The sequence below is a fragment of the Myotis brandtii genome, unplaced genomic scaffold, assembly GCF_000412655.1.
Source record: "Myotis brandtii unplaced genomic scaffold, ASM41265v1 scaffold165, whole genome shotgun sequence".
Classification (NCBI taxonomy): Eukaryota; Metazoa; Chordata; class Mammalia; order Chiroptera; family Vespertilionidae; genus Myotis; species Myotis brandtii.
This window is the reverse complement of record NW_005356042.1, coordinates 4907507-4926056: the sequence shown is the minus strand read 5'-3', so window position 1 is coordinate 4926056 and position 18550 is coordinate 4907507. Positions and strand designations below refer to the sequence as shown.

Sequence of the window (18550 nt, the reverse complement as noted above, 5' to 3'; positions counted from 1 at the left end):
GGAATCTCTGCTCTGAGATCAGGGGTATGGGGAGGACACTGCCCCCTGGTGGAGCACAATAAGTGGTGCCAGTGGCAGGGACCTCTCAGACCAAATGCTGGTCAGATACCAGGGTGGCTGGTGGGGTTGGAGAGCCCCCCTGATGTGGACACTCCACCACGCCCCTGGGGCCCGTGCGTGGCAGGCGAGGAGCTAAGCCCCTCTCCTGCCATGCTGGCCTCCACCATGCCCCCAGGGCCTGGGCCCCTCCCGGCGAAGAGCGAAGGCCTGGGTTCCGGGCGCCGGAGGAAAACTGGTGCCAGCAGCCAGGGGAAGGGGCCCCCGAGGGGCCCCAGACTGCAAGAGGGCACAGGCCAGGCTGAGGGACCATGCCCCCCACCGAGTGCACAAATTTCGTGCACCGGGCCTCTAGTATGCTAATGATATGCTAAGGCCACTCAACTGCTCGCTATGACTTGCACTGACCACCAGGTGGCAGATGCTTTGACTGTTAGGTGAGCTCGCTGCTGGGGTCTGGCAGATCAGGACTGAGTGAGATGGGCCGGACATGCCCTGGAGCCCTCCAGCGGTCCCTCCCGGCTGGCCAACCTCCTGTGTCCCTCCCTAGCCCGAATCGTGCACCAGTGGGGTCCCTCAGCCTGGCCTGCACCCTCTTGCAATCCAGGCTGAGGGACCATGCCCCCCACCGAGTGCACAAATTTCGTGCACCGGGCCTCTAGTAGTATATAATAATAGCAGGTTGTGGAATCCATGTTAGCCCCCACTCTGCCCAGTGCCCTAAAGCAATGACTGGCTGGGCTGAGAGAAAGAGCGGCCCGGGCACCCTGCAGCTGTCCAGCGCTCTGCCTCTCCAGTTCCTGATGATGAAAGGATGACAGCAGACTCAGAGCCGGATAATCGGCCTCGCCTTTGTCTGGTGTCCTTTGTTCAGCCTCCTTCTGCTCTAACCCAGATCTGTACCCCGAGTGCCTGGTCTTCCATTGTCTGTTCTCTCCCAAACCCCTCTGAGCTGCATAAACCATGATTGTGTCTGATGGGAAGCGACATTTAACACACACTGCCATGCACTGTCATGTTCACACCCATCCTCCCTAAGGGAAAACGGGGATTTACATGGCTGCACGACCCTTAGCATGGACAGACACGGGAACAGCTAAGTGTCACAGAGGCAGCCTCACCTGACCGGGGACTCAGCTGCCCCCCACACAGAGATGCAAGGTGCAGAAGAGTGGGGGTCTTTAGTGTGCATTTGTGACATTTCATGAAGGCTGAAGGGGCCGCCAACGATGAAACCTCGGCGTGGACACCGTCCCTGCCACTGAGGAAAAGGTGTTGCCCATCACAGCCTGCAAAGGAGTGACGCCGCTTAAACCGTTCAGTAAGTGTTCACAGAGCTCCTCCCGTGGGTCCCAGGTTGGCCCATGTGCAGGAAGGATGAGAGGCATGTTGAACAGATCCGACGACCCAGCTTGGAGCCCAGCCCAGCCAGGGTGAGCCGAACCCAAGCCCTGCAGACAAATGAGCAAGAACGGCTTGCTAAATGTTTGAGAGCACGCACTGGTGTGCTGCTGAAGGTTAGTGACCAGCTCAGCTGGGGAGAAGAAGCTCTGAGGTGGAAGGTTTGTTGATTACCACGGGGGATACTCCTTCCAGGGCCGACTTTAAGCTACCAACACGACAGTCACTGATCACAGACTTCGGAAGAGATGCCCGCTGCTGGTAAAAGGTAGCTTACACACACACTGAAACGTGGTCTGAGCACGCTTCATTGAAATGGTCCCTAAAATTATTTCTGAACATTTCATAACTCTGACTCTCTTGGGACCACACCACCAGTGATTCCCAATCATTTTTAGTAGCAAGTGTTCTTTCCCCCACAAATGAAATGTTTTGCCAAATCCCAATAAACAAAACAGTGAAGAGAACCCCTGGGATTCCCCCACCAGCAGTTTGAAAACTACAGCATAAATACAGCATAAATCGATTTAGGCACTCGATACAGTTACTTTGTTATTCTGTCCTGCACACGTGTGAAAGATGTGGGAGAGTATGGTTTGTAAGAATTAAAAATTGAACACCATCAATGTCTCCCAACAGGGTAATGGCTAAATACAGGGACATGCGTATGATGGCCCATGACGATAATAACAGTGCTCAGAGAGTTCTCACAAGATGCCAAGCACTGGTCCAAGCCTTTCTTTTCTTCTCTCTTTTCTTTTATTTCTTTTAATATATTTTTATTGATTTCCGAGAGGAAGGGAGAGGGAGAGAGAGCTAGAAACATTAATGATGAGAGAATCATCCATCAGCTGCCTCCGGCATGCCCCCTACTGGGGATTGAGCCTGCAACACGGGCATGTGGCCTGACCGGAATCAAACCGTGACCTCCTGGTACATGGGTTGATGCTCAACCACTGAGCCACACCCACGGGCTTATTACTCACCTTTTACAGGTGAGAAAACTGAGGCTCTGAGAGGGTAAGAAACGTGCCGAGGGGCAGGCAGCCACAAAGTGGTGAGGCCAAGATTCCATCCACGTGGTCTGATGCTCCTAATGGTTGAACTAAGCACTCAGAGAGGACAGTTACTGAGAGACAGTGTGGAGATGTGTACAGCTAAGAAAGAAAACCAAATGCAGACAAGCATGCGCAGTGCAGTACTTTTTGCTTTTTGGAAAGTTTTGTGATGCGTGGATAGGTTTCTCTTTGCATGGGGAAAGCGTCAGGCGGCTGCACTGCAAAGCACTCTGGGAATTGGGGCTGGGGGGGACCTGCGGGAGGGTCTTCTCTATGAGTGAATATGCTTCTTATGGTTTGAAATCTCAGGTAAGTCTGGGGTGGGGCCTGAGGTTCCTCATTTCTCGCAAGCTCCCAGGTGGTGCTGCAACGGCTGGTCTGAGCACCCCACTCGGAGTGGGGGTAACTGAAAGGACTGGGGCTGGGGGTGGGACCGGACTTCCATCCCAGCCCCTGCTGGTTGGGGGCTTGAAGTGCATCCTGGTGACCTTGGTTTCCATCTCTGTGCCACCCTCGTCCTGGAGGACTCGGTGGGTTCCCTGCTCTCGGAGGCCCATAGCAGCTCCTGAGCACCACAGTCCTCTCAAAGCTTGAGCCCGGGCTTACCCAGGGCGTGTGGTCGGCACGGCCCAGGCTGCCTGCCCTCGCTTCACGGCCTGAGTTCTGGCCTGGCAGAACCCCAGTGGAGCCTGGAGTGCTCCTCTAAAATGCCCTGTGGTTTCGAGACAGAGTTCAGCATCGTCCTCAGGGTGGACCCACAGTCTCATGGGAAAGAACTAACAGTGCTCACTGAGAGCCTGGGTGTGCCGGGCTTTCCACGCACCAGTTCATCTCGATGCAGCCCCGTGCGACACCAAGTCATCCCATTGTATAGATGAGGACACCACCCAGCTCCCCCTGCAGACAGGTGTCACCACTGCCTGGCCCCAGGAGCGGCTGGCTCTGAGGCCCGGGCTCTGTGAACTACCCAGTCCTGGGAAGTGTGGACTATTTACCTCAGAAGCCACCTTATCAGCCTTCAATGCAGACCCTTTTTCTGAGAGGAGAATCTGAGACTCAGAAAGTAGAAAGGATGCATCCAAGTTCACAGAGCATTAAGCACGCAAATGCTGGAGTGAGGCGGACAGAGCGGGCAGTCCCTGGACAGAGTGGTTGGGTGTACTTACTGCCTGTTTGCCGAGAATGTTCTCTGCTGGGGAGGTTTGAAGCTCTGATACTGGCTCATTTGATCCTTCGGGGCTGGATGTTTTATAATAACAGCTTGTCTTGGGGAAGGGGTGCCTGTCTTGTTCCAAACCTCTGGCCCTCCCAACCCCGCCTTTCGGGATGAATCAGGTTAAAGAACTTGTCTAAGGTCGCCCAAAGGAAAAGAGACGGAGTGGAAATCTGAACCCAAGCCTTCTGGCTCCAGGCTGCCTTCATTCTGAAAGACACCCTAAAATTAGCTAAACATCTAATTGCATTTGGGGAAACTGGAGGATACTAGGAAATTCTACTTACAAGCGTTATTCCTACTTCTCTGCGCACAGGGCACCTGGGAGCACAGTCGCTCAGGCCTCAGCTGATGGCTTCGTAGAGCCCCCCACGCCTGCTTGGCCAAGACGGAGAAGCCTGAGGACTTCGCATGGTTCCTGCCCAGCATCGGGGTCCTGAGCATCTTGGGTCTGTCCCCGCGGAGCCCAATAAAGAGAGGGTCTTTCCTGCTATCCTCACTTTGACTGGGAAACCGGTGGAGTGGATTGGACCCACTTCTTATTGTAAAAACTCGCCCAAACCATGAGCCTTGGTAGTTAAATTTCAACCCAGGCCCGCCCTGGCTTCTGGGATGACACTTGGTTTGGCTTAGGGGGTGAGTGCACTGGGACAAGTGGCCTTCACTGCGGCCAGGCCCCTGGGGTCACTGTGCTTTGATCTGGTAAACAGTGAGGTGAGCAGGACAGGGAGGCAGGCCTGCTGTGAGCCCGGGGAGCAGGTGAGGGCACATGGGGAGGGCGAAGTCCCTGCTCTTGGTGTTGACCTCTAATCTGGAGTGAGCAGCTCTCCGGCCTCGGGCCGCTCCAGACCAAGCACAAAGCCACGCTGTGTATATGTACAGGGAACAATAGGTTCAAAAGTGCAGGGATGGGAACCAAAGCTGCGGGTGGGTGGGGCAGTCCCCCTTCTCCATAAAACAGACATGATTCGATACAAATGTGTTCTGCCCAAGTAAGCCGCCCTGGTTAGCCCAGGACTCCCGGGCTGCGGTGCCCCTTTCATGCACAAACTGTCCACATATGGACAAAGTAGATGGTCCTCCTCATTATTCAACTTGTAATATTTGCACGTGCCAGATAACAAACAAACTTACTTTGGACTACATGGCATTTATTTCCCACTTTTACCCGTGAAATGATGACTACAGAGCTGGAGAAGTTTGTACCTTTTTGGTGTGTGTGTGGGTGTTAAACTTAGAAACTTCAAGGGGACAAGGAATATCACAACTTATCCCAGGGTCTCAGGTCTGAAAGACCCGGCAGAACGAGTTCTGAACCTTGCGTCCACTTTGGGCTCCGGGCACCCAAGGATCCCGTGATCACACGCATGGTTGGTCTACAGCTTTCGCCCAATTCTCTGACAGGCCCGTGGTTCATTGCCTTTGTTGCAATCAACAAAAAATAACTCTGGAATATAGGGTGTCCCTCAAAAATGTCTACACGTACTTTAAATAATTATAAAGGCAGTGTTCATTAAAATACATTTCATTTTCAAAATTGAGCTATCAGCTGTTGAAGTGTGTATACATTTTTGGGGGACACCCTGTCTATGCTTATCCTCCTACATGGTCATTTTAGAAATGTAGCTACCCAAGGTAGCTTCATTCATTCATTCACCTCTGCCTCTGTTTCATCATCTGTAAAGTGAGGAAATAAAACTCTGTTGGGTTGTTGTGAGGGTTTAATGGATTATATGCGTAAAGTGCTTAGAATGGTCCTGCTGCCAGTACTACATGCCGAGCGCCATGCAGGCCCTGGATGAGTGCTGGCTTCCTGGCATGAGCAAGCGGTCAGCTGACACTCACAGGTCCTCTTTGCTCTTAAGGGCATGTCCTCGGCCATCCAGGCTGCCCTGCCACCTTCAGCCGCCTATTTTAGGTAGATCGCATCCCTGGCCAGCCCTGCAGGTCTGTGTCTACCTATTTTCCTCGGAGCCACATAGCAGGGCTCTGCTTTGCTTAGAAAATATTATCAGCCCATCTCAACCTGCACATCCCTCACAGCTGACTCCTACATCACTTCAACTGTTGGCGCTAGAAACCGAAATCTCTGCCACTAAAAATACGTAAAAGCCATCTATCGTACCAGCAGTTCAAAGGTCAAAAGAAAAAGTCTCTCTTTTCCAGAGTGAACTGCTGATTGCAGGGTCTTGTGGCTCTTTCTGGAAATTTCCATGATATTTAAGCTTACTCGGTCATGTGTCGCTTAATGACAGAGATGTCTTCTGAGAAATGGGTCGTTGGGTGCTTTCATCGTTGTGCAGCATCGCGGAGGGCACTTACACACCCAGGTGGCAGGCCTGCCGTGGCTGTATGTGCTGTGCGTCTACACCACAGGGAGTCTGTTTGCACCAGCAGCACCACAAACACTGAGGAACTGTAGTGTGCGCCCTGACAGTGGCTTTTCTTTTTTGTAATGCAAGTGTCGGAGTGAAGCTTTGACTGCCCTGGCATTCATTTCAAAGAGGCGTCCACTTCAAAGACGGCTGCCTCCAGTACTAGGACACCAGCCACACACTGGCTGAGGAGCCTGGCACCCGCACTGAGGCACCTTGTTTAAAGATCTTGGTTGACTTAATAACTGGCCCTTTGGGCCACTTGTTTTCTTCTCTTCCCGCACTTCACCTTCTTGCTCTTCTATTTTAAATTCACCAATAAAAAGTGAGCCCATGAAACCCCAGGCCTCCACGTTCGACCCCAACAAAGGAGAACTCCAGGCCCCTGCTCTCTCTCCACTAGGGGCCTTGCTGGGTGCCCCCTGGTGTGAGTAATAAACTTTTCCCTCCAAGAAGCCTAATGGTTATCACTGAAGGGCATCTTGCTATCATAATAAGAACCACCAGGGTCAGCCAGTCGATACATTAGTTTAGAAAGAGGAGATATTTGAGAGAAAGTGACACAGAGAGACTATGATATTGTTCAGCCAAACAATTCCTATTCCTATATCCTGAACTCCACTTCCAAACTTTTCATTTATGTGAATCCTGAAGTTCCTTTTATTAAGCTTGTTAATTTTTTCTCTCTATTCCAAAGGGTCCTAACTTAGTAGATAGTTTACTTTTTATCTTACAGATGAAGGAACCAAAGCTGACATGCACGGTCTAAGTCCTCCCTGGCTAGAAAGTGGCCCAGGCAGGACTCAAGTTCGTGGCCTTGAGCTCATTATTTCTTTGAGCCCGACCACATGGCTGTTGGTTGCTTCCACGGGCATACACGTAAGGTGCACAATCAGTGCACGTTGTTTTGGAGGCAATGGCCAATCATCTATTCTAACCTATCACCTGGTGCTAGAGTTTTAGTTGGACTATAAAGTGTGTGTGAAAGCCTATGCCCCAATTATCAATTGCTGCTTAACAAACCACCCCCAAACTTAGTGGCTAAAAACAACACGTGTAATGTGGGCAGGGCTCACTGGAAACAGCCCATCTCTGGTCCAGGAGGCACCGGCTGAGGTGGCTCCTCTGGGGCTGGAGGATCCACCGCCAGGATGGCGCGCTCACACGGCTGGTGAGGCGGTGCCGGCTGGCGGCAGCTCCTCTCCATGTGGGCCTCTGAGTCAGGAAGTCAGCTTTTACTCACCCAAAACATTTAGGAAGTCAAGCAGCTTCTTCAATAAGTTAAACTCAGAGTTACCATGTGACCCAGCAATTCTATTCCTAGGCTTATACGCAAGAGAAATGAAAACATACACCCACACAAACACGTGTACACAAATGTTCATAGCAGCTTCATTCACAATGACCAAAAGGCAGGAATAACCCACATGTCTATCCATGGACAAATTAAAGTGGTATATCACCTAAACGCAATTATTCAGACATAAAAAAAGAATGAAGCTACAGTAATCAAGACCGTGTGGTATTGGTGAGAGAACAGACAAACAGATCAATAGGACAGAATAGACCCACATAAACATAGTCAAGTGATCTACGACAGAGAAATAAAGGTAGTGTGATGGAGAAAAGAGTCAACTAATGGTGCTGGAACATCTGGACATGCACATGCAAAATAAATGCAAGCAGATATAGACCTTACACCCTACACACACACACACACACACACACACACACACACACACACATAACTTAAAATGGATCACAGAGCTCAATGTAAAATACAAACTATGAAACTCCTAGAAGATAACATAGGAGAAGACCTACATGACCTCAGATTTGGCAATGACTTTTCAGACATAACACCAAAGGCATGATGCATGAAAAAAAAATCATAGATATGCTGGACTTCAATAAAATTAAAAACTGCTCTGTGAAAGACGCTGTCAAGACAAGTCGTAGACTGGGAGAAAACAATAGCTAAAGATACAAAGAGTGTGCAACGGGAAGAGTGAACTGACGGGCCCTGAGTGATGATGTGTCAATGTAAGTTTACCTGCAACAAATGCATCACTCTGGTGAGGGATGCTGGAACCGGGGGAGGCCAGGGGCATATGGGAAATCTCTGTTCCTTTCTGCTCAACTTTACTGTGGACTGAACACTGTTCTAAAAAACAAAGTCTATTAGCGTAAAAAAGTGAAATGCTGACACATGCTACAACATGAATGAACCTTGAAAACATTATGTTGAGTGAAAGAAGCCAGTCACAAAAGGTCGCATATTGTATGATGCCACTTACATGAAATACTCAGCATAGGCAAATACTATGAAATAGTATGTAGAGATAGAAAGGAGATCAGTGGTTTCCAGGGGCTGGGGGAAGGGGGCAAGGAAGGAAGGGGGAGTGACTGATAAAGGGTATGAGGTTTCCTTTTGGAGTAATAAAAAGTTCTGGAACGAGTTAGTGGAGATTCTTGCACAACATTGTGAATGTACTTAATTCCTATGCACTTCAAAATGGTAAAATTTTATAAATGCAATAAGGGAAAAACAGAGAAAAAAAGCAGTCAAGCAGATTTGGCAAAGTATAGATGGACCAGGGGGCTATCACATGATTTAGGCAAAAGCACAGAAATTGGGATCTAGAGAGCAATCAATCATGGTGGCTAAGATATTTGTTTTCATTGGTAGTAGATTGGTAGTAGTTTTATTGTGTAAGTCATTTGTATAGATATATATATTTTTTTTTTTACAGAAAGTATCAGGGTCTCTCTTTTGTGTCAAATGCTGTGAGCAAGCACTTTCCATAGTCAATTTCAAAACTTAGAAACAACTCTGTGGGTAGACTGTATTGTCTCATTTTACAGATGAGGACATTGAGACCAGGGATGCTATGTTACTGGTCCAGTGGAACCCACTGAGTCTGTACTCAAAGGCACGCTACTCACAGCTAACTTTCATGAGGTCTTCCTACCCTATTTCCAGGAAACAAAGGCCCAGGGAGTTTAGGTAGCTTTCCCAGTTCCGCAGGACATCGTATTCCTGCAACAGTGTTTGGGTCAGGTCCTTACTGCTTTTATGTTTTCTGAAAGTGTTTATTGTCTAGCTTTCTAGAGGTATAATTGACAAATAAAATGATGATTTAATAAATGTGTAAATTCTAAAAGGATTACCACAATCAGATTAACTAACACCTTCATCACCTGTGATGAGAATACTTGAGATCTTAGTCAATTTCTAGTATGCTATACAACAGCGATTTTCTGTTGGGGTCCAGCCCCAACAGGTCCAGGGGTTCCCAAAGGTGTGGACGGAGTCGGCGAAGAAGGAATGACACAGAGACAGCTTTCAGTTGATCATCATAGCGAGGTTCTCCAGCCAGGTTCTCCAGATTCTCCAGCCAGGTTCTGTGTAGGTTCTGTCTCTAGGTTCTGTGTTCTGTTGTCTTGTTTCATCTGAATTTATACCAGTTGATTTTAATCCTATCAATTTCTATTCCAAAGGTTAGGGCATTTCTTATCTCCATTCCAGGGAGTAAAGATTATGTAGCTTGAGCGTGATCGTTCGTAGTTAAAGTGATTAACTACCCGCCTGGCACTTAGTTAAGGGATTTTATTCCCTCCCTAACTTCAGGGAAAAATCCCTACCTGGGGAAACAACCTTTCTCGGAGAGGTGACCTTGGTTAAAACACATAGTGCCAAGAAGGGGAGCAAACATATTAAGAACAGTATGCCATTTACGCCAGGTCCCTTGAGACATATGCTGTGCAGATGTTTCTTCCCTGCAGCAACTGTGTCAAGCAGCAAGGATGGACCGGCTTCCGGCAATTTTCAGCTTATTTCTTCTCATGGCACACATAAAGTAATTACTAAAATTCTGCAACACACCAGAAAATATATTTCTTGTCCACCTGACAAAAATAGGTATTATGTGAATTGACCAATAATATGCAACTCTATTATATGACCTATATATTTATGGTTCAAGACAAGGCATTCACACCAGGTGGCTATTGTGTTGGCTGTTGCCATTTTTTTATTTGACAATCTAAGGGAAAAGAGGTCAGTGCCCCTAAGTAGCATGTTTTAAAAATTCTTGTGGCACACCAGTTGAAAACGCTGCTATACAGTATTATTAATTACTAGAGGCCCAATGCATGAAAATTCATGGAAGAGTAGGCCTTCCTTCTCCCAGCTGCCGGCACCGGCTTCCCTCAGGCACCAGGGACCTGGTTGGCTTTCCTCCAGCCTGGCTTCGTCAGGAAGGATGTCCGGAAGACGTCCGGTCTAATTAGCATATTACCCTTTAATTATTATAGATAGTCACTATGCTGTACATTTGATCTGCAAAACTTATTCATCATATCACTAAAAGTTTGTATCCATGGACCAATCTCTCTTATTTCCCCACCTCGCAGTCCCTGGCAAGTACTCTCTGTATCCGTAAGTTTGACTATTTTAGATTCCACATATGAGATCATTCAGTATTTGTCCTCTAGGGCTAGGCACATCCACATTGCTGTTGTTGTTGTTGTTGTTGTTGGTGGTGGTGGTGGTGGTGGTGTGTGTGTGTGTGATATCTCACATCTTCTTGTGCATTCATTCATTGGTAGATACTTAGGTTGTTTCCCTGTCCTGGTGAATGTGAACAATGCTGCAATAAACATGGGGGAGCAGATATCTCTTCAATGTACTGAGTTCTTTCCTTTGGGTAAGTACCCAGAAGTGGGATTGCTTAATCATACAGTAACTCTATTTTTAATTTTTTGGGGAAACTTCATACAGTTTTCCATAATGGCTTTTCCACCAGCAGTGCTCAGGGTCCTTTTTCTCTACATTCTCACTAAAACTTGTTATCTCTGGTCTTCCTGATTATAGCCATTCTAACAGGTGTGAGAAGATAACTCATTGTGGTTTTGATTTGCATTTCCCTGATGATTCATGACAGTGAGCACTTTTTCATGTAGCTATAATCACTTCTGTGGAAAAATGTCCATTCAGTTCCTCTGCCAATTTCAAAATCAGGTTGTTGGGTGTTTTTTTTTTCTTTGCTGTTTAGTTGTATAAGTTCCTTATATATTTTGATATTAACTGATTTTCAGATATATGGTTAACAAATATTTTCTCCCATTTTGTATGTTGTCTTTTCATTTTGCTGCACAGAAACTTTAGTTTTTGCTTTTGCTGCTTGTGCTTTTGGTGTCATCGCCAAAATAATCACTGCCAAAGCCTGTATGAAGGAGTTTCCCCTATGTTTTCTTTGAGGAGTTTTATGGTTTCAGGTCTTTAATACACTTCTAGTGCTAATTTTATGTATGGTGTGAGATAGGGGGCACATTTCATGCTTTTGCATGCTGATATTGTTTTCTTAGTAGCATTTATGGAAAAGATTATTATTTCTGTCCTGGCTAGTGTGGCTCAGTTGTTTGAGTGTTGTCCTGTGCACCTAAGGTCACCAGTTCAATTTCCAGTCAGGACACATGCATAGGTTGCAGGCTTAATCCCCAGTAGGGGACATGCAGGAGGCAGCCAGTCAAGGGGATTGGGCCTAAGCTGGCAGTCAGACATCCCTCTGGCAGCCCGGGAGCCCTCGGGGGATGTCCACTTGCCAGCGGGGAGCAGGCCTAAGCTGCAGTAGGACATCCTTAGCGCTGCTGAGGAGGCGGGAGAGGCTCCCACCACTACTGCTATACTGGCAGCCGTAAGCCTTGCTTGTGGCTGAGCAGAGCTCCCACTGTGGGAGCGCACTGACCACCAAGGGGCAGCTCCTGCATTGAGCTTCTGCCCCCTGGTGGTCAGTGTGTGTCATAGTGACCAGTCATTCCCAGTCGTTCTGCTGTTAGGGTCAGTTTGCCTATTACCCTTTTATTATATAGGATAGAGGCCTGGTGCATGGGTGGGGGCCAGCTGGTTTGCCCTGAAGTGTGTCCTGGATCAGGGTGGGGGTTCCTCTGGGGTGCCTGGCCAGCCTTGGTGAGGGGCTGATGGGTGTTTGCAGGCTGGTCACACCCCCTTCAGGGCGGGGGTCCCCACTGGGGTGCCTGGCCAGACTGGGTGAGGGGCTGATGGCTGTTTTCAGGCTGGCCACACCCCCTTTAGGGTGGGGGGTCCCCACTGGGGGGCCTGGCCAGTCTGGGTGAGGGGCTGAGGGCCGTTTTCAGGCTGGCCAAGCCCCCCCCAGTGATGGAAGCTCCCAGCCTCTCCTTTTTTTCTTTTTCTTTTTTTATTCTGGGATTTATTTACCTTCTATAATTGAAACTTTGTAGCCTTGAGAGGAGCTCAGAGCCGGCCAGGGCAGGCAGGAGGGAAGCTTGGCTTCCTCCATCATTGGGGCAACCAAGCCTCCTGCTTGCTCCAGCTCCATGGCTGCCGGCCACCATCTTGGTTGGGTTAATTTGCATTTAGTCGCTTTGATTGGCTGGTGGGCATGGCTTAAGGCATAGTGAAGGTATGGTCAATTTGCATGTTTGTCTTTTATTAGTGTAGATTATTATTATTTTGTTAATCCTCACCCAAGAATATTTTTTCCATTTTTAAAAATATTTTTATTGATGTTTTATAGAGAGGAAGGGAGAGGGATAGAAAGTTAGAAACATCGATGAGAGAGAGACATCGATCAGCTGCCTCTTGCACACCCCCCATTGGGGATGTGCCCACAACCAAGGTACATGCCCTTGACCGGAATGGAACCTGGGACCCCTCAGTCCGCAGGCCGATGCTCCATCCACTGAACCAAACCAGCCAGGGCTCCATTGGTTTTTAAAGCGAATGGAAGGGAAGGGGAGAGACAGAGAGAAAGAAACATTGATGTGAGAGAGACACATCAATTGGTTGCCACCTGAAACTGAGGTATGTGCCCTTGACCGGAATCGAACCTGGACCCTTTAGTCTGCAGCCAACGCTCTATCCACTGAGCCAAAATGGCTAGGGCTCCAGTAGTATTTTAAATAGGAACAGGCATTTTTGTCTTGTTTTAAATATATTCTTATTAATTTCAGAGAGGAAGGGAGGGAGAAATAGAAACATCAGTGATTAGAGAGAATCATTGATTGGCTGCCTCCTGCACATCCCCTACCGGGGATTGAGCTCACAACCCTGGCATGTGCCCTGACCAGGAATCAAACCATGAGCTCCTGGTTCACCACTGAGCCACTCCAGACAGGCTTGTTCTTGATCTTAAAGTAAAAGTTTTCAACCATTTCACCATTGAGCATGATGTGGGTTATAGACCTGTCGTGCATGGCCTTTATTATATTGAGTTTTTTCCTTCTATACCATATTTGTTAAAAGTTTTAATCATGAAGGATATTGAATTTGTCAAATGCTTTTTTTTTGCACTTATTGAGATGATCATGCAATTTTTATTCTTCATTTTGTTCATGTGTATATCACATTATGGATAAGTGTGTCTCCCTCTGGGTCCCTGGATGGGTGGGAGTGCTCCTGAACCACGGCTAAGAGGGGCTAAGCTCAGGTCTCAGGCTGCTTCGGGGTCCACAGCTGGAACCAAATTCAGTGGGCCTGTTACTTGGGGCCTGGGAAGGCCTGATTCTTGCTGGGTCCCTTGGCAGATGATGCTGGTGGCAGGACCAAGGTCCAATGGAGTGTAGCCAAGTCCACAGGAGGATGGTCTGTTTCTGAATCTGTAGTTGAGACCAAGGTCAGTGAGTCTGTCATCTGGGGGCAGCTGACTCAAAATGGCCCTCCTTGGCTTTGGGCTCCACTAGGGTTTCAACAGTCTCTTACCTAAATCCCAAAGGTCCCACAAAAGCACATCTGTCCATGGATGGCTGCCAAATCATTGTTGCTGAGGTAGGATATGATGGGGATGATCCTATTCTGCCATGTTATTGACTTCACTTCCTGGTCCTTAAATCTCTTGAAGGCCCAGAACGTGTGGCTGTGGCCTGTCCCAGGTCTGGGTGGGATCCATGAATTATCATTTGGGCTCTATCTCCAGGACTCCAGTTTGCCCCCAAACCAGCTAGATGTGCATATTAACACCTTCCTCTATTTGAGCTTCCTGGGCTGCAAAATGAAAAATAAATCATAAGCACAGTTATACTTTTGATTGATTTAACTTCTTTTTAAAAAAAGTTATTGTTGAGAGCATTACAGATGTTCCCTTTCCCCGCCCCTATTGCCCCCCTCCACTTGGTTCCACCCCCACCCCATGCCTTCACCACCCTACTGTCTGTGTCCATAGGTAAGATCTTTGGTTAATCTCTTCCCACCCATCTCCCTCCTTCCCTCTGAGATTCGTCTGTCTGTTCCATGCTTCCATGCTTCTGATTCTGTTTTATTCACCAATTTATTTTGTTCATTAGATTTCTTGTTTGCTTAGTTTGATTTCTAGATTCGATTGTTGACAGATATATATATTTGTTGCCATTTTATTGTTCATATTTTTCATCTTCTCCTTTTTTTTAAATAATAACATTCAACATTTCATGTAATACTGTTTGGTGGTAATGAACTCCTTTAATTTCTTCTTGTTTGTGAAGCTTTTAATCTGACCTTCAATTCTAAATGACAGCTTTGCTGCGTAGAGTAATCTTAGTTGTAGGTCCTTACTATTCAATACTTTTAATATTTCTTGTTGAGAAATCAGCTGACAGTTACCTACAAGGTAACTGCTTTCCTCTTGCTGCTTTTAAGATTCTCTCTTTGTCTTTAACCTTGGCATTTTAATTATGGTGTGTCTTGGTGTGGGCCTCTTTGGGTTCCTCTTGTTTGGGACTCTGCACATCCTGGACTTGTAAGTCTATTTCTTTCACCAGGTAGGGGAAGTTTTCTGTCATTATTTTTTCAAACAGGTTTTCAATTTATTGCTTTCTCTCAGCTCCGTCTGGCATCCCCATAATGCAAATGTTGGTATGCTTGAAGTTGTCCCAGAGGCTCCTTACATATTTTTCTTCAGATTTTTGGGTTCTTTATTTTTTTTTGCTCTTCTGATTGGGCATTTTTTGCTTCCTTATATTCCAAATCATTGACTTGGTTCTTAGAATCCTCTACTCTACTGCTGAATCCCTGTAAATTGTTCTTTATTTCAGTTAGTGCATGCTTAATTTCTGACTGGTTCTTTTCCATGTCATTAAAATTCTCACTAAGATCCTTGAAAGTCTCACTAAATCCCTTGAAGCTCTCATGAAGATCCTTGAGTAAACTTATAACCATGGTTTTGAACTCTGTATCCAGTAGTTTGCTTACTTCCATTTCTTTCATTTGTGGCATGTTTCTTTGTCTCTGCATTTTGGTTGCTTCCCTGTGTTTGTTTCTATGTATTAGGTAGAGCTACTACATCTCCCAGAATTGGTAGAGTGGTTTTGTGTAGTAGGTGTCCTATAGGGCCCGTGGCTCAACCTCCCTGGTCACCTGGGCTGGGCACTCTAGGTGCGCCCCTGTGTGGGCTGTGTGCACAGGCTTATAGTTGAGCCTTGATTGCTGGTGGCATCTCTGGGAGGAGTTGACTGCCAGGCCCATTGGCTGTGAGGACCAGCTGCAACTATAGTGGGAGAACAGCTGTGTAGGAGGCAAGGCCCAGCTGTGAAGCAAGGCAGGCTGGTGCTAGTGCTGGGTCTTGGGCCTTTTATTGATAGGGTTGGGGCATGCTGTCACCAACTGCAGCTTGTTTGAGAGAATTTAGCAAAGTCTGAAGCCTCAGCCAGGACAGGCCATTCATATGGAAAAGCTGCTGCAAATAGCTTGGTTGGGGCTGCAAACTGGATGGGGTGAGGTCTCAGGGAATCTTCAGGGTGGAGCTAACAGTGTGCTCCAGGCTGATTGAGACCCCACTACAGCTTCCAGTCAGCCCTGCAAGGGGAGATCCCAGCACAGGAACAATTACCCTTGAGAGCACCCGTCTGGAAGAAAGCTGCCCCTGAGTTCCTGCCCTGATGCTAGACAATCCAGTTCCTTCCCATATGTGTCTGAGTCCCCCAGAGCCACCCATTGCTGGAGCTCAAAGGTATCAAGTCAGAGTGCATTTGTGCCCCAGCTCTTTAAAAGGAACAGCTGGGTCTCCAGCAGCCTCTGTGTCTCTTAGCCACAATCCCCATTGGTTTTTATAGCCCACAGTAACAGGGGCTTCTCTTCCCAGCTCTGGAACCCTGGGCTGAGGGTCTGGTGTGGGGTTGGGACCCCTTGTTCTTCATAGGTGGCCTCCGCAGAGATGATCTCCCTTCTGATTAAAAAAGTGGCACACGTGACCGGCAGGCGTGGCTCAATGGTTGAGCATCAACCTATGAACCAGGAGGTCATGGTTCGATTCCCGGTCAGGGCACATGCCTGAGTCGCAGGCTCGATCTCCAGTGTGGGGCGTGCAGGAGGCAGCCAATCGATTATTCTCTCTCATTATTGATGTTCCTATCTCTCTCCCTCTCTTTTCCTCTCTGAAATCAATAACTTTATATATATAAAAGTGGCACACATGGGTGCCAGACCAGCCCGTTCTGTGCCTCCATCCCTCCTACCAGTCTCAATATGCTTTCTTTACTTTTCTAGTTGTAGAACTTCCATTCAGCCAGCTTTCAGGTGGTTCTGAATGATGGTTGTTCTGTATTTTAGTTGTAATTTTGATGTGGTTGTGGGAGGTAGCGAGTACAGGTGTTTACTTACACCACCATCTTGGTTCCTCCCTGATTGGTTTAATTTCTGATCATGACTTTGTCATCAATGGCTTGAAGCCAAACAGTGTGCAAGGCTGGGCAGGCAAACCTATACCTGGAAGGGAGCTACAAGCAAGGACTTTGTGATACTTTGAAATAATATGAAAAATATTACCCTACATTTACCTGCTTTCCTGTCAGATGCAAAATGTTAAGAATTCTTACATAGTTAAGTGTATAGATTTGGCTGTGATTGAGGTAGAAGGATAGAAGGCAGAGCTCTCAAGAGGACACCCCCCGCCCCTCGCCTCGGGATTTTTTGTGGTTAGTTTTTAGAATCTCCCACATGAGCAGACTCAGGTGTTTGGGATTGCAAATCCTGCTTTGGTCTCTTTCCAGCCATGAGGCCTTGTTGAGAAAAATTTTCCAATCTCTTTGGACTTTTCATCTCTACATAGGACATATCTAATTTCCATAACAATACCTTTTCCAGAGGACCTTCTGTGGTTCTTCTTCAGAATTTCTTTAAGGCACATTTCCTGGAAAGGAATCCAGTGACCAGCCTTAGCAGAACCCCTGAGTGTTAATTTTGGAAGAATTATATCAAAGAAAATGCAAATTCATCTCAACAAGGTTGCCCAACATTGCACAACTGCTTGCCACCCCGAATCAGGGTTTTATTGTTGGCAAAAAGGAAATGATCATGGTAAAGCATTTTCTTTTCCAAATGAAAATAGTTCCACAGTCTTGTATTTGAATGACCAAAGGAATTCTTCCTCAGTGTAAACAACTCAGAAAATAGGGGAGAGTATAAAGAAGAAAAACGAAAAGTAATGGTAATTCCAGCACACATGAAAAGCAATGGTGATACCACAGGAATAACATTCCTGGGAATTCTCCATAATTTGGGATTTTTTTCCTACGAGTACCCACAAACGCGCAGTTATACTACATACATATATTATATCCACATTCATGCTATATTTGCATTCATACAGCTTATATTTACATTGGCACAGATATGATATATAACATAACATTAATTATATGTAAAAATATATCACAATATATTTCTTCCACTCGCGTGCACTCAAGACTGTATTAATGACACTGGGAACCCCTGATTACACCTATTTGGGGGTGGGGAGGGAACCCCGCCAGAGCGGAAGCCAGCACACTCGGGAGCAGTGAGCCCGAGCATATGAACTACAAGTCCCAGCAGCCCAAGGCGCGGGCCGGGCGACCAGAGTATGTAGAAACTACTAGTACCGGCAAGCATGGAGCAGACGCCGGGACTACAAGTCCTAGAATGCACTGCTCCCGGATCGCGCAGGGCCCTCCGGGATATGTAGTCGTTGGGGGAGAGCTAATTTCTATTCCTTCAATATCAAAGAAAATGCAAATTCCTCCAACGGCCCACCAACGCGACTTCTAACCGGCAAGCGAGAAGCCCGGGCGCACCATAGGGAAGTAAAAACTCTTCGGGGTCCCAACTGCGGCGCGGGAGCAGGACGCGTGCGCATGCTCGGCGGCTATGGGCGCGGGAGATGGCGCGCCCTGCAGGCCTAGAGCGACAAACCCCGCCCCCGCTCCCAGCGCGCCCGTCCGGGGAGTCTGCGCAGATGATGCAGGGTGGAGGGCCGCGGGGAGCGACTCCCAGCGCCTGCGCAGATCAGCGGCTTCTCTCGCGAGGACGGGCGCCATTATCGCATCTCCCCGACAAACACCACGAGAATTCCGCAGCCCACACGGTAATTGCAGCTCCCGCAGCCGGTCGCGTCTCCACCTCCCCCTTCCCGCGGGGCGAGACGAGAGCGAGATCTCCCCTCCTCCCTTCGCCC

At 47.7% G+C, this 18550-nt stretch overlaps 2 protein-coding genes across 8 annotated transcripts in view; one reads left to right on the top strand and one right to left on the bottom strand.

The window, feature by feature from the left end:
- The window catches only part of CA5A (carbonic anhydrase VA, mitochondrial), a 32816-nt gene extending 28504 nt beyond the window's left edge, over positions 1 to 4312 (bottom strand). For 2 of the 4 annotated variants that reach the window (XM_014536670.1, XM_005862518.2), the window contains exons 1-2: positions 4017 to 4312; positions 1179 to 1346 (exon numbers count right to left, since the gene is read on the bottom strand). In XM_014536670.1, coding sequence (XP_014392156.1) covers positions 1179 to 1346; positions 4017 to 4173 — 325 coding nt within the window. In that variant the 5' untranslated portion in view covers positions 4174 to 4312. Of the gene's footprint in view, positions 1 to 1178; positions 1347 to 3682; positions 3772 to 4016 lie in introns of those variants that run through there. The other 2 variants (XM_005862520.2, XM_014536671.1) reach the window with 2 other exon arrangements.
- A 14019-nt stretch (positions 4313 to 18331) lies between these two features.
- The window catches only part of BANP (BTG3 associated nuclear protein), a 153083-nt gene continuing 152864 nt past the window's right edge, over positions 18332 to 18550 (top strand). For all 4 annotated transcript variants that reach the window (XM_014536666.1, XM_014536663.1, XM_014536664.1 and 1 more), the window contains exon 1: positions 18332 to 18460. The gene's annotated coding sequence lies outside the window, so the exon portion shown is untranslated. The remainder of the gene's footprint in view (positions 18461 to 18550) is intronic.